Raw genomic sequence first — 15627 nt, forward strand, 5'->3', positions numbered from 1 at the left:
TGCATGGCAAGCTGTCAAAATAACCTAGGGCTTATTTTTCGTGGAAAAAATATTCAGAAATCATGCCATTTTCTTGGCAGATAAATATGTAAGTATCCATCGGTTTTGGAGAAATCACCCTTTGGTCACAACTGTTTGAGTAAAGCAATTTCACTGATCAAAGATCATTGATCATTAGTGTGCAGTAGAACATTCACAGCGTAGAAATAAGAGCTTTATGTTGGAATATGGGAAATCTCCAGTTTGTTGAAGTACAGATGCATGCTCGAAATGATTCCCAACACTATCAGCTCATTGTTGTACACCTCACATTCATGACTGTGACAAATTGATTTGTAGCTTATGAAAGGTCAAACAGAGGGCATCAAGTAGCAAGCTCTAGGAATCTTAAATGAACATCACTATATTGTAGATTTCAAGACTTGCATCATCGCAGTTGAAAATGACAAGGATGTTGAATGATTTGTGTTCTGTTCCTAACTGTGTGCCTAATGCAAGTGAATAGTGCAGTATTGAATTTTAACCTGATTGTGCTTTTTTGAAAATGTTTAACTTGTGGTGTTTATGGAGGATAGCAATCCTGGGGTGATGTGCATTAAAAGATCATCCTGATGCCATGCCAGTTTCGCTTTGTGAGATACTGCATCAGTTTAACTTAACTGCTTGCATCATGGCAACATCAGTATCATCTTTGTCACCAGCTTCTGCTTTACAAATTGAACTCCGGACATGGAATAAGCCAGCTTTGTCCCAGAGAACATGTGCATTTTCAACAGTCTGTCCATTCTTCATGTTGAGAGCAGTGGTGGTGCCCCGAGAACATGAGGCCGTTTAGTTTCTGTGGTCTGTTCTGTCATTCAGTAACATCATGGCTGGTCTGTAACCTTGTGTTGTTTGACCATGGTGCCTAGTGCTGTGTGTAGTTTATGTCCACACAGACTCTGCATTGGGTGTGGGACAATGATTAGGAGCACCTTCTCTGCTGCTAACTCAATTTCCAAACAAGCCAACTCCTTATGGATGGGACTGTCTTAGGGGACCCGCCTGGTTTCTGTGAATCAAGCTACTCACCAGTAATCTTGGTGAACTGTTAATTTGCTGATAATTTCCTATTTTTTTTTAAACTGAGCATCCATTTTAGTTAAGTACCACTTTTGCCTCTGAGCAAATGGATTCAGCCCCCACTTGAGTATATAATCTAGACTGAACTCTACTGCATACCATGGAGGTACTGCATTGCCAGGGGTGCCTTGATATTAAATTGATGCTTGGTGTTACCCCTTTTAAGCTAGATGTAAAGGATCCTACTGTACTATCTGACAGAATTCTCCCTCAGCAAACATCGCTCCAAAAAAAATCATTGCAGGCTCTGTAGGGACAATACAATTGAGCCCATCTCTGAACCAGGAGGCCTGGGTTCAAGTTCTTCCACTCCAGAGATGATTAATAAGGTATGTGAATTAGATTGATTAGAAATGATATAAAATCATAAAAACATCATAAGCATCATGATTTAGCTTTAAAATTGTATTTATTTGCCTGTTGTGGGAACTTGTGTGTAAATTGGCTTTCAAGTTTCCTATACTAAACCAGCAAGTAAATAATTTCTTTAGCTGTAAAGTCCATTGGGTTGTCCTGAGATTTCTCAGGCACTATATGAAATGTGACTTCTTTCTTTCAGAAAATAATTATATCTGAGATCGGATCTCTGTTCCTGCTTCATGCAAAATATTTATATCTATAATTTAGTTTAAATCTGTAGCCCGGCTTGCTATTTTTGACAATATTTCTGCGGCTGCAGCATTTCTTTTAAAATACAATTTTCCCAGCAAGACCAAGTTATATTTATATAGTCTTTCTAATGTAGTTAAAAAGTCCCATGGTGCTTCACAACAGCATTAGAAACAAAATTCACTAATTAACTACATAAGGAGGTATTAAGAGAGATATTCAAAATCTCCGTGAAAGAGGTAAGTTTTAAGGAGCACATTAAAGGTGAAAGGAGACAGAGAGAGATTCACTTCTAGACATTAGGATCTAGCCAGTGGAAGGCATGGTCATAATGGTAGCGTGTTGGAAAGCGGAGATGCCCATGTGTCAGAATCAGAAGAGCACCGAGATCTTGCAGGATAGTAGGAGGTTACAAAACTTAGCTGAAAAATGTGTTGCTGGAAAAGCGCAGCAGGTCAGGCAGCATCCAGGGAGCAGGAGAATCGACGTTTCGGGCATAAGCCCTTCTTCATGAATGAGAAAGTTGTGCCAAGCAGCCTAAGATAAAAGGTAGGGAGGAGGGACTTGGGGGAGGGGCGTTGGGAATGCGATAGGTGGAGGGAGGTTAAAGTGGGGGTGATAGACCGGAGAGGGGGTGGGGGCGGAGAGGTTGGGAAGAAGATTGCAGGTCAAGAAGGCCGTGCTGAGTCCGAGGGTTGGGACTGAGATAAGGTGGGGGGAGGGGAAATGAGGAAGCTGGAGAAATCTGTATTCATCACTTGTGGTTGGAGGGTTCGTAGGTGGAAGATGAGACGCTCTTCCTCCAGGCATTGTGTTGCCAGGGTCTGGCGATGGACGAGGCCAAGGACCTGCATGTCCTTGGCAGAGTGGGAGGGGGAGTTAAAGTGTTCAGCCACGGGGCGGTTGGGTTTGTTGGTGCGGGTGTCCCAGAGGTGTTCTATGAAACGTTCCGCATGTAGGCGGCCTGTCTCCCCAATGTATAGGAGGCCACTTCGGGTGCAGCAAATGATGTGTGTGGAGGTGCAGGTGAATTTGTGATGGATATGGAAGGATCCCTTGGGGCCTTGGAGGGAAGTGTGGGTGCAAGTTTTGCATTTCTTGCGGTTGCAGGGGAAGGGGCCAGGAGTGGAGGTTGGGTTGGTGGGGGGGTGTGGACCTGACGAGGGAGTCTTGGAGGGAGTGGTCTTTCCGGAACGCTGATAGGGGAGGGGAGGGAAATATATCCTTAGTGGTGGGGTCTGTTTGGAGGTGGCGGAAATGATGAAGGATGATACGATGTATCTGGAGGTTGGTGGGATGGTAGGTGAGGGTTTTATCCTGGTGGCGATTGGAGGGACGGGGTTCAAGGGCAGTGGTCTTATTTTAGGAGGGAGACAGGCCGCCTGCTTGCGGAACGTTTGAGAGACAGCATCTGCAGTCCTCACTTTCTCCGAGGTTACAAAACTTAGGAGGATTCAAACAATGGAGAGATTTGCAAACTAATGTCAGCGTTTTAAAATTGAGTCAATGCAGTACTGGAACTTTAATGTGGCTGAATGACCTCAAGTGATGGGTGAGTGAGACTTGGTATAAATTAGGATGTTAGCAAGTTATGGATGGGCTCCTGTTTCATTGGTGAGTCCGTTCCTAAAGTACTGTGTGCAGTTTGGTCTCTTTACTGAAGAAGGGATGTTAAGCGGTTATCTTGTGAGATAAGTTTGAGCCTATACTCATTGGATTTTAGAAGAATGATAGGTATTCTTTTTGAATGATATAAAATGGGAACTTGACAAGGTGGATGCTGAGAGGATGTTTCAACTCAATTGGCAATTCAAAACTATGAGCATAGTTTAACATCAAAGATAAGGGGCAATTTATTCTCTCAGAAGATCTTGAGCTAAGGCCATGGATCAGATCAGCTTCAATTTTATTGAATGGTGAAGTGGGATCAAAGGGCCAAGTGGCCTCATTCTGCTGCTGTTTCTTATGTTTTACGGCAAGAATTCAAAGAGACCGGAAAGTGGTGATTTGGTACAGATAAGGTTCAAAGGACCATTGGGAAACAGAAAGCAGATTAATCAGGGGAAGAAAGCTTGATTGAATTCTGTAAGCAAATTGTTCACTTTGTAAGCTCAGTTATTATTGCCAAATCTGATTTGTAAAACCTAAAAGAAAAGAGGTGGGAGGTAGTCCTGAATCAGTGTAGTCTTGTGAAAAGCATCTTCCTTCTAACTTTTCACATGGAAGCAATCTTGGTTTCTGAGCAACTATCTCGAATCCTTTCCAGAGCAGTAAAGTTTATTTACTTTGCTATTTGGGATGAGGGATCCTCAAAGACTCATAAGAGTAATTCATTACAAATTCAAATGGTGCTGATAATATAACTTGCTGTGGCAAATTGCATTTGAGAGTTAACCACATTGCTGTGTGTCTGGAGTAATGTGTGGGCCTGATTGGATAAGATTTCCTTCCCTATAAGATAATAGTGGACCAGATGGGCTTTTAATGACACTTGATAGTAATTTCATGGTCACCATTATTGAGACTTACTTCAGAATGATTTGTTGAAATTTTAATACATTTCATCAGCTGCCATGTAGCATTATTCTGGGACCTTTGGCTTGCTAGTCCATTAACATTATCACAATTCTACCATCTGCCCAGTGTGAATGCCATGATTTTAGGTGACTGTAGGGGAGAAGCAGGGCATGACTTGTCAAAAGAGTAATGTTGATAATTACCTCTTGAGACTCCATACTTTTCTACTCTGGAAGTTGGGATTAAATTCCATGCATAAGACAGATAGGTAAAATGTAGTTCTAAAAGAGATGAGCTGTTCTTGTGCCGTACTCCTTTTACAGAATTTGTTTAATTCGACTTATTTTCCATTTCATAAACAAGCAAACTTTTGACGTGCGGTTGAAAATATTCTAAACCAGCCATTGCAGAATAGAGAAATAGGAGATTGAATCCATAGTTGACCTTTAGTGGACACTATGCAACTTAAATTCAACTAATAAATCTGAAATAGAAAGTTAATTTCAGTAATGGTGACTGAAACTAATAGTAATTATTGTAAAACCCATGTGTATTGCTAATGTCTTTTTTAGAGGATGAGTCTTACTTGGTTTGGTCTATGTGTGCCTACTGACCCACAGCAATGTGATTAACGTGTAACCTCCATCTGAACTGTCCTAGTAAGACATTCATCAAGGGTCTATTAGGATGGACAACAAATGCTGGTCTTGCCAGTGACACCCACAATTGACATCACACGTCCAAGAGTGATATTTGAATTGTCTTCACAGTCTATGTGTGCTTCAGTTCTGCTGGATTTCGTGTCTTTCCTGAATGTGTATTTGTGCATTAGAACTCAAGCAAGGAGACTCTGAATAGTGATCAGCGTCATTTTGATTTCATGAGTTTATGTTTATGCAATACAGTAAGTTTGGTTATTATAAAATGATTATAACTAAAACTGAGATTCTGCAAAACAATGTTTCAGAACACGACAATACAATACAAATTGATTCTTGTCATTCAGGTACTGTAAGGCTGCATTAAGTTGATATAACCAGTATACCAAAGAAAAATCAGCATATAGCCCATTATTAATATAAATTTGTGGCATGGTATATTTTCCTTTACTGTCATCACAATGATTTGACTCTGTCCTCAATATTACAGAAGTTGAAATACTTGCTTGAGACATAAGCATGGAAGGACAAAAAAAAAGGATTGGGGTGCTAAAATGCTATTATGTGGACATTTTCCAAGGCTAATATTGTACTTGAGGGAATCAAGTGCATTGTGTATGTTCACTTCATCTCTCCAAATGCACCCAGAATCAAGGATGTCAACTGGCAGATATAATTTGCATCCTTGTTTTTTAGATTCTTCCATGGACCTAACCCTCCCTGGCTCTTGTTTCCTCCACTCTATAACACTGAGATTGCTGCTGGCCTCCAATGCAGACCTCTTGTGAATCACCAATTTTCGTTGCTCTGTGATTTAGTCGTCAAGAAGTAAGCTCTAGGAACTCCAGCACTCTACCTCTCTGCCTCTGTACCCCTCTCGTTCCTTTAATATGTTGCTTATGACTTAATTATTTTACCAAACATTTGGTCATCAGTCCTAATATCTCTTTGTATGATAAATTTTGTTTGTAGACCTGTGAAACACCTCAGGCCATTTTATTATATTTGAGGTGCCATGCAAACCTCAGGTGTTGCTCTCTAATGTATTTATGCCAGTCCTTTATTTTGATTGATTCATATTGTTGTTGGAATGTTTACAGCTTTCCATCGTCTCTAATTTGTAGCAGTAATTTGTCAACTGTATTTGTGGTTTGTATTCATTGCTATAGCAACCTATAATTATCTGGGAAATACCTTCCAGATGGTTTTTAGCGTTTGAAAATAAATATTGCAGATCACCTGGGATTTTAGTGACAGATCGGAACAGCAATAGTTGACTGAAGTAATGGGTTGTCATAAATTTTCACCTGTTTTGAGATCTTTTACTAGTATCCCTTTAAATCTTTTAATTATTCAAGTGATTGAATAATTTAAAGATAATGACAACTGATTACATAATTGAGTGAGAATTGCCTGCAGCATCAGCTGTGGAGTTTTAAGCTTCAAAAGCTTCATGAATCCAAGCAGATTAATTCTGGAAAGAAGGAAAGACGTGGATTTATATGCTGCCTTTCATGACCGCTGACAAGCCAATCAAGGACTCTTGAAGTGTATGAATGCCAAACTCAATTTGTGCTCAGCTAGCTCCCACAAACAACTGTGTTATAAGAACTGGATGAATTTATCTTCCATTGTTCATTGCTGGATAAATATTTGATAAGGCTCCCCTTAGAATAGTGCTATGAGTTCCTTTGCACATACTTTAGCAGGCTGATGGGCTCTGGTTTTGACATCTCTTTTAAAAGACTGCACATCTGACATTTCTGTTGACAACAGAAACTAGTTACCTTCATATAGCACTTTTGATGGAAGTAGAAGTTGGGGAGTTTGGAGGGGTGTGTGATTGGGATGAGGTGATGGTTAATAGGATTCTGAGAATCAAACTTAGGTCATTTGGAGATGTAGCCAGGGAGAGGGATGGGATCAGTGGCAAATGTTATGGAGTTAATTGTAGGAAGGTAAGAGTGTTTAACTGGAGGAATATGCAACTTTTCTAAGACTGAATGTCATCCACACTTGTCTGTCCGTAGAGTGGAGAGGTAGCGAGAGCTGGTGGGGAGGTGGAGATTGGAATCTTCAGTGGGCATGTATAGCTGATCCTGAACATTCCTGGATTCATATCCATTTTTTGATTAAGTATACATTAACCATTCCGGAGGACTTTTAAAAGTCTATTCAAAATTTTTCCTGGAATCTTGCTTTTTCCTAGAGAATTGTATCTCCCATTTGGCTAGTCTGATTACATTTTTGGCAATGAATTATTTCATAACTCTCCATGATGAGATTCAGAGTTAGTTTAACTGGATTTGTAACTGGTTCAGAGTTTTCAACAATAAAGAATTAATTTCACCTCTATACAATTTTCTGATTTGTTTTTAAAGCTACTTAACAACATTTTTTATACAAAACCTTTAAAGAATCTTCAGCCTACTTGGTCTTTAGTATTTCTTGGAGGATTTATGTTATAAAAATAAGCTGAATAGGCTGGAACTTTTTCCACTGGAGCAGTGACCTTATAGAGGCTTATAAAATCATGAAGGGCTTAGATAAGGTGAAGAGCAAAGTCTTTTCCCTAGGGTTGGGGAGTTCAAAACGAAGAGGATAATTTTAAGGTGAGAGAAGAAAGATTTAAAAAGGGCGTGAGGGGCCAACCTTTTCACACACCGGGTGGTTCATATGAGGAACGAACTGTCAGAGGAAGTGGTAGATGTAGATAGAGTTACAAGATCTAAAAGATATCTGGACAGGTACATGAATAGGAAAGGTTTAGAAGGATATGGGCCAAATGCAGGGAAATGGGTCTTGATTTAAGAAACTTGTTTGGCTTGGAAGAGTTGGACTGAAGGGCCTGTTTCCGTGCTGTCTGGTATGATTCTGCCTATTCTGGTACATAGCTGAAGAACATATTCTTTGATTTTTAATAGAGTAGACCAGGCTAAGAAAAAGGCTTGGTTGAAAAACATGGTTGAAAATTGGTTTGTGATGGAGATGAGATTTGACAATTATAGGATGTTTTTCAAAACAAAAGGCAGTTCGTCATTGGATAAGAAACCCAGAGAAGAGAGTTCAAATCCCATCATATCTGAAAACTTAATATCAGTAAAAACTGTCTTCCACTAAATTAAAAAGCTTGAGAAATGGAAAACTGCAGTCTTAGTCATGGAAGTTAGTCAGATCTCAACTGGAGTAGTGTTGCATACAGTTCTGGGCATCACAAATTAGGAACAATGCAAACACACTGAGGGGAATGCAGAAGAGGTTTACAAGAATGGTCAGAGATGAGACACTTCAGTTCGGATGATAATTAGAGAAGTTGCGACTGTGTTCTTGCAGAATTAAAGTTGATTTAATAGCAGTTTCCAAAATCCAGAGGGTCATGCATGGATTAGACAGAGAAAATAAAAGAATGAGAGAACACAAATATAAGGTAGTTTGCAATGAAGCAAGAGTGATGTGAGACAAATCTTTTACACAGAGTGAATAGTTATGATCTGGAGTACACTCCCTGCTAGTGTGGTGAAGGCAGGTTCAATTAAGGCATTCAGGGGTTCATTGCTTCTATTCAAATAACCGTCCAATGTTATGGGTAAAAGGCAGGAAAAAAAGCAACTAGTCCAAATACTCAGACGTGTTAGTCTGAATGACCTCCTTCTGTACAGTAACATGTCTGTGATTCTATGATTCTGTGAAGGATTTTGGGCAGCACCAGGGTTCCAGGTTCGATTCCAGCCTCGGGCGACTGTCTGTGTGAAGTTTGCACATTCTCTCTGTCTCTGTATGTGTTTCCTCTGGGTGCTCCGGTTTCCTCCCAGAATTCAAAGATGTGCAGGTTAGGTGAATTGGCCATGCTAAATTGCCCATAGTGTTAGGTGCATTAGTCAGAGGGTGGGTTACATTTCGGAGGGTCGGTGTGGACTGGTTGGGCCAAAGGGCCTGTTTCCATACTGTAGGGAATCTAATCAGAACACTGAAATGGCGACGCCACAGTTGGATACCTCAAAATTCTCCGAGTAAAAAGTGAGGTCTGCAGATGCTGGAGATCAGAGCTGAAAATGTGTTGCTGGTTAAAGCACAGCAGGTTAGGCAGCATCCAAGGAACAGGAAATTCGACATTTCGGGCCAGAGTCCTTCATTCCTGATGAAGGGCTCTGGCCCGAAACATCGAATTTCCTGTTCCTTGGATGCTGCCTAACCTGCTGTGCTTTAACCAGCAACACATTTTCAGCTCTACCTCAAAATTCTGGCTGAGTTGAATTCGTTAGCCAGACCTACCAATAGAGTATCATGTCTTATTGAACAATCATGTGATAAATTGAACTTTTAATTCTCCTGAGTAGCTGAACTTAGAAACATGCAATATTGGATTTAATGCCTTGCTAAACCATTTGGGATTGTTTTGTGTGAACACTAGGTACTTAATAAGAAAAAGCTTGATCAGACTTAAATGTAGAAAGTTTTGATCTATCCTATGATGCCTCCATCTTGTAAAAGAATTTTTTCTTGTGAAAGAATTTTATGTAGCAATGTCTTATCAACTACTTGTTGAAAATTCAAGTGGGTCACATCTACATGTTTCCTTTTTCTGCATGCTGCTTACTACTTATTTTAAAATCTTTATTAACCTAGTTAAGTATGATTTCTATTTACAAAGCTGCATTACCTCCACCTGATCACATTGATTTTCTAAAGATATCTTTCTACAACTTCCTTCATAATGGATTCCAGCAATTTCCCAAAAAATAGAAATGTAGTCATGATCAGCAACACTGGGCAAAATGTCTTAAGGATTTGTGATTATCTGATGTGTATAAGGAAAGTTAACTTGTTTCACTTCTGTTGTAGTTTTTTCTGTGAATGAGACATCAGGAGGCCTTTGATTAATGTGATTAAACAGCTGAAGGACGAATTTTATTATTAAAATTAATTAGTTGTCATGAAATTTTGAAGATTGAAGTAAAAACATAGCATTAAGGTGACCTACCATCAGCTAAATTTACTAGAAAGTAGTGCTGCAGCACTTCAAAGAGTCATATATCAAGGAAGCAGACCTTTCGGTCCAACCAGTCCGTGCTGAGCATAATCCCAAACTAAAGTAGTTCCACCTGCATGCTCCTGACCCATATCCCTCCAAACCATTCCGATTCATGTTCTCACCTCACTGTCTTTTTAAAAATCATGACTGCGCCCGCACCTAAAAGCACAGATGGTCACGCAGCATCCGAGGAGCAGGAGAATTGATGTTTTGGGCATAAACCCTTCCTGATGTTCCCTCTGGACAACATCCTGGTAAATGTCGTGTTTATGTTGCATTGTTGACACTGGAGGCAGCCTCACCGTGAGTAAATACAGCAGCATCAATAGATGCTGTTGCATAACCCGCAGCAGTTTTTGCAGCAGACTGTCTGTTTGACAGTAAAGCAAACCTACCTTATTTGGAGTCGATTTAAAAATAGTCCCCAACTGCAGGAGGCAGAAATCTTGCCCGAAACTGCCACAACATCCCCACCCTTCAGCAAAATGTTGCAAGTGGAGGACTGTTGCATAATAAACAACAAATTTGCTTTATTTAGTGCATTTTGTGACCAACTGGGTGCTTTGAAGGACTGGACAGTGAAGTACTTTTGAAATGTGGTCTCTGATGTAATGTAGGAAACACAGTAGCTAATGTGCGCTCAGCGAGTTCCCACAAGTAGCACTAAGATAACAATGAGATAACTATTGACCAGGACTCCGGAGATTACTCCCCTGCTTGTCTTCCAAATGCAGATTGTATCTCTGTAATCCAACAGTATTGGGGACCAGAGAATTTGCTGGGTCAGGGGAGATCGCGGGAGTTTTTAAAACAATATCAGAGACATTTGTTCTTGCACGAGGTTGAAAAGTTTAATTTTTAAATATATTTCCTGCAAGCGTCCCGTGAGCAGCAAAATAAATCTTGTTATCGAAGAGTCCAATAATTCTGTTCTAAAATATTCCAGACAGAGAAAAAGATCACTTCAGTAAATTAAATGTGAAGGCTGACCATGACCTTGTGACCTAAATAGCGACATTACAAGACCAGAGCAGAACTGGGACGGTACAGAGAGTATGGGATGGAGAATACTACATTGGGGAGGTTGGGCGGAGAATTCCAGATTAGGGAGGTGCCAATTTGTCACAATTCCATAGAGTTCCGAATGAGGGAGCTGGGACAGAGAGTTCCGGATGAGGGAGGTACAGCCTGCAATGCCGACAGCTCCTTCACATCCACATGAGGAGGCAGATGGGCTCTCAGTTTGACATCTCGCTGAGAGATGACCCCCTCTGTTGGAGTGCCAGCCTCAAATTTTAACATCAGTTCTGCATGGAGAGTAAACAGCAGACTCCTGAAGCCATATGGCCCCCTTGTTGAGATTAACCAGCAGATTTACCCTGACAACTACATTCTTACTGGGACTGACCCACAGAAATGGGTGCTGTAGTGCCTTTTTGGTGAAGCTGGGATCCAGACTCTGCCATGTTTTTTTTCCCCTTCTTCTCAAGGGAGACTCACGAATGCCTTGGGGCAGGCAATTTTCTGGCTATAAAGTTTTTTTTTTAAACATTTCTGGTTTAGATTCTCACTAGCAGCAAAGGTCTGAATCAAAGTGCTGAAGCCAGTCTTGTAACCTAAAAAGTCAGGTGGCTACTTTTTTTTTGCAGTCTAGCTCAGATTTGTAACATGGCAACTGAGAAGGCCGTTCAAATCTATGCAACCTTTCAATTTGCTCATGTTTGGAATCTGCCTTGATATCAGTCTGTGGCTTTGGTTCCATGTCCCCTGATATCCTTGTTTAATGAGAATGTATCAACTTGAGACGTAATTTTTTAAAAAATCCATTGTTGATATTAATTTTTCTCCATTTATTTTATGCAGAAGCGTACTGGTTCGGCTTGAAGGATGCAGTCACCCTATTGTTATGAAAGGCCTCTGTGCAGCCTGTGGTCAAGACTTGACGCAGTAAGTTATTTTCTGTACTATGTGCCAACTCATCTTTATTTGAAGGTGGACAGTGGTGTACAATAAGCAGATCTTCCAAATGTGCTGTTTTCACAGCAGTCTTTCCCATCCTGTGGTTCACAATTATCTTAGTCCAATAATTCTCCTTAATCAGTTCTCTAAAAATGGAATGGCTTTCTTTGTTGTGATTCCTTTAAGAAACAAAGTATCAGGTGTATTAAAGCCCCATGTTGTTCTGAGTGTTGCCTGGTGACACTTTCAGAACAACATTGGCTGATCACAAGAAGGGCGAACTGACCTGGGTCAAAAGATTACAAAGCAATTATGATTAGCGGGACTGAAAATGGATGGCAAAATAATTATTCTGTTCTCCCTCAGAGTATGTTTCTTCAAAAATTCCCCATTTCAAAGTTTTCAAAATAACGTTCTCCTCAGTACGAACAGAACTTGAACTAATGTCAAAAGAGACATGTTGTTGAGTTTTTTTTGTCTTGTACTCATCCAAATATAATTGCAAGAATACCAAATTTGATAAGGAGCAATAATTTATACCACGTGGAAAAAATAATGCTGATTGGATGGAAACTGGATCCTCACTGACCATAGGAAATGCCACAGTGTAACGTTTTCCCTGTGCTTTATGTTTAGTCGTAATACACTCAATATTTGGGCTTTTCTTTTGTTTACTGAGAGCACTAACTGCATATGAACGTTTGGTCTTCTTCCTCCAAGTCATTAATATATATTGGAAACAGGTGTGGACCCAGCACTGATCCCTGTGGAACCCCATTGGTTACTGGTTGCCAACCTGAAAAAGAACCCCTTATACCAACTTGCTGTTTCCTGCTTATTGGTCAATTCTCTATCCACACCATTGTACTACCTCCAACACTTTGGACTCTTATGGCTTATCCTTTTGTCAAGTGCCTTCTGGAAGCCCAAATACTACACATCTTTTGGTTCCCCTCTATCTACTCGGGTTGAGGCTTCTCCAAAAAATTCTAATAAATTGGTCAGACGTGATTTTTCTTTCATGGGATTAATGGGTTGACTGTCCAACCGCAGCTTCACGTCTAATTTTAAACTCTTTCTTTTGGGTTTTACAAGCACAGGGTAGTTCTGTCCACTTTGTTCTCTGTCTGTTGTGAACAGCTGAAAAATGCACTATAATAAAGGCCAACTACTATGGATGTTTGAAATCTGAAGCAAGCACAGAGAATGCTGGATAAACTCAGCAGATCTGGCAGTATCTGTGAAGAGAAAAGCAGTGTTAAAGGTTCAAGACCCCCCAGCATAACTCCTCAGAACTCGAGAAGATTTTTGAAGGGATGCACTGTTCGGTGCAATTTACCAGTCATTGGGATGTTTACCCTACATACCTGATATAATTACACTGGCACTGAAATTCATAAGCATTTGTGTGACTTGATGACAGTATCCTGTTAGTGGAAAGTACCACTTGTTTTGTTATGATATAGTAGCAGTGTGGAATGACCAGCCTTGCCTGTTGTATCAGGCAGCAAATCCTTTTGGCTGCTGACAGTATTGGACCAGCCCATGCTTTCAAAACTCCGTACATAATGTCCAAGATTAGATATGAGTCATAATGCTAAGATCAAAAAATTAAAGCAACAAGCAATTAAAGGTTATCAACCAGGCATGGAATGTGGGTGTCTCTCACTCGCTAGGAGCTACATATATTCAAATGGAGGGCCTGCTCTCTGTAAGCAAAAGGAATATGTCAGCGCATTTTTCAACTGAGCAGGTGCTTGGAAGACAACATTTCTTCAGTGTTCCTCATGGCAATGTCTCAACCATTTTGTTCAGAACTTTAACAAAAATAACCATTACCTTGTGCATTCTCTGAGGCAAAAGATTGACCCTTCAGAGTTTGTCAACTAATCAGTGCTGTTTTCCCATGAAGTACAAATTGTTCCCTTTGAAGTTTAGTTTTCTTGTAATTCAGTCCTGATCACTACAAGATGGAAAATGTTGACTATGTGCCTCTTTTTACAGCAGTTATCTTCTCTGTCAGATGTGCCTTTGATCACAACACGAAAACTGCAGAAACGGTCACTCTTTCCTGCTGGTTTGGATGCCAGTATTGTCGATGGTCAGGGTGCTATGGAATAAAGGTTACTGAAGAACATGCTAAACTTAGGAAATAATTGCTCAGCTCAGAGTGTATTATATTTGTGTTGATTGGTGCATAGTGCTTTACTCTTATTATCACATTGGGCACCAGAATACATCCAAGATCCCTGTATTACATCTGCATACTGCAACTCCAAGGCTGTTGCAACTTCCAACCACACCATTGCATGCATAATACTGCAGCTGTGAGGAGCAGGGTGGGCTGATGTTTTAAATGACGTGGAGAAAGGAAGCAAATGTACTCTAGCCAGATTTGCAGACGACACAAGAATAGGTGGAAAGGCAGGTTTGCAGGGAGATATAAACATTTTGCAGAGAGCCATTGATAGGGGAAGTAAGTGGGCAAAAAGTTAGCAAATGGAGTATAATGTGGGAAATTGTGAAGCTGAGAAAAGATCGAGTATTAGTTAAATGGAGAATAACAGCAGAAAGCTACAACACAAAGGGACTTGTGCAAGAAATACAGAAAGCAAGCACACAGTTACAGCAGGTAATCAGGAGGGTTAATGGAATGTTGACCCTCAATTCAAGGGGATTGGAGTATAAGAGTAGGGAAGTCTTACTGCAGTTGGACAAGGTATTGATGAGACTACATCTGGAGTACTATAAGCAGTTTTGGTCCCTCTATTTAAGAAAATGATATTATTTCAATGGAAGCAGTTCAGAGAAGGTTCACTGAGGTGATTCCTGTTATGGAGGAATTATCTTGTGAGCAAAGATTTAACAGGCTGGTACTCATTTAAATTTAGAAGAATGAGAGGTGACCTAATTGAAATGTAGAGGATTCTTAAAAGAGTTTGACAATGTTAATGTTGATAGGATGTTTCCCCTCATGGAAAGGTCTAGGACCGGAGGATATAGTGAATAAAGGGTCTCCAATTGAAGACACAATTGAGGAATTTCTTCTCTTCGAGGGATTTGGAATTCCTAGCCTCAGAGAGTAGATTTCTTGTGCATATTTAAAACTGATACAGATAGAGTCTTGACCAGTAATGGAATCACAAGTTACAGGGAAAGGCAACAAAGTGGATGTAGAAAGTTGGATCAGCCATGATTGTACTGAATGGCAGAGCAGGCTGAAGAGACTGAATGATCATCTTCTGTTCCTATTTCTTATGGTCTTATGATCTCAAACCTGGTTGGGGTTGGAGATCATTATGAAACCTTCATTTCCTGGTCTTGATATTAGTACCAATAGCTTAAAATTGGGAACTGTAATAACTGAATTTTTACAGGAGCCTGCAAACTATTTGTTACATTAGATTGCCATATAAACATTGATATTTCATTTAAATGATACGGATTGCATTCAAAACTGACAATTGAGACCAATGCCGTAAATCAAAACTAGGTGTCTTCAGTTTTCCATTTTGCGAAAAATATATTGATCAACCCTTTGATTTGAAATTGGAGATATGCTGGCTGACTGAACTTATGCACTCTTGGTTGTAGTTCGGGTGATGTTCTGCAAGCATGGGAATTGGTTAGTAAAAATCAGTTATGCACTACAGCTTCCTGACCCTGATCTAGAGAAGGAACAATAAGCAATCATCCTGATCGCTGTCCAGTAATACCCGCTATGCACAC

At 40.2% G+C, this 15627-nt stretch overlaps 1 protein-coding gene across 1 annotated transcript in view; it reads left to right on the top strand.

Annotated features, from left to right (window-relative positions):
• ctdp1 (CTD (carboxy-terminal domain, RNA polymerase II, polypeptide A) phosphatase, subunit 1) overlaps positions 1–15627 on the top strand; it is a 285579-nt gene that overhangs the window by 14794 nt on the left and 255158 nt on the right. The window contains exon 3 of the mRNA XM_060823127.1: positions 11803–11886. Coding sequence (XP_060679110.1) covers positions 11803–11886 — 84 coding nt within the window. The remainder of the gene's footprint in view (positions 1–11802; positions 11887–15627) is intronic.

This window comes from Hemiscyllium ocellatum, chromosome 4, assembly GCF_020745735.1.
Source record: "Hemiscyllium ocellatum isolate sHemOce1 chromosome 4, sHemOce1.pat.X.cur, whole genome shotgun sequence".
Lineage (NCBI taxonomy): Eukaryota > Metazoa > Chordata > Chondrichthyes > Orectolobiformes > Hemiscylliidae > Hemiscyllium > Hemiscyllium ocellatum.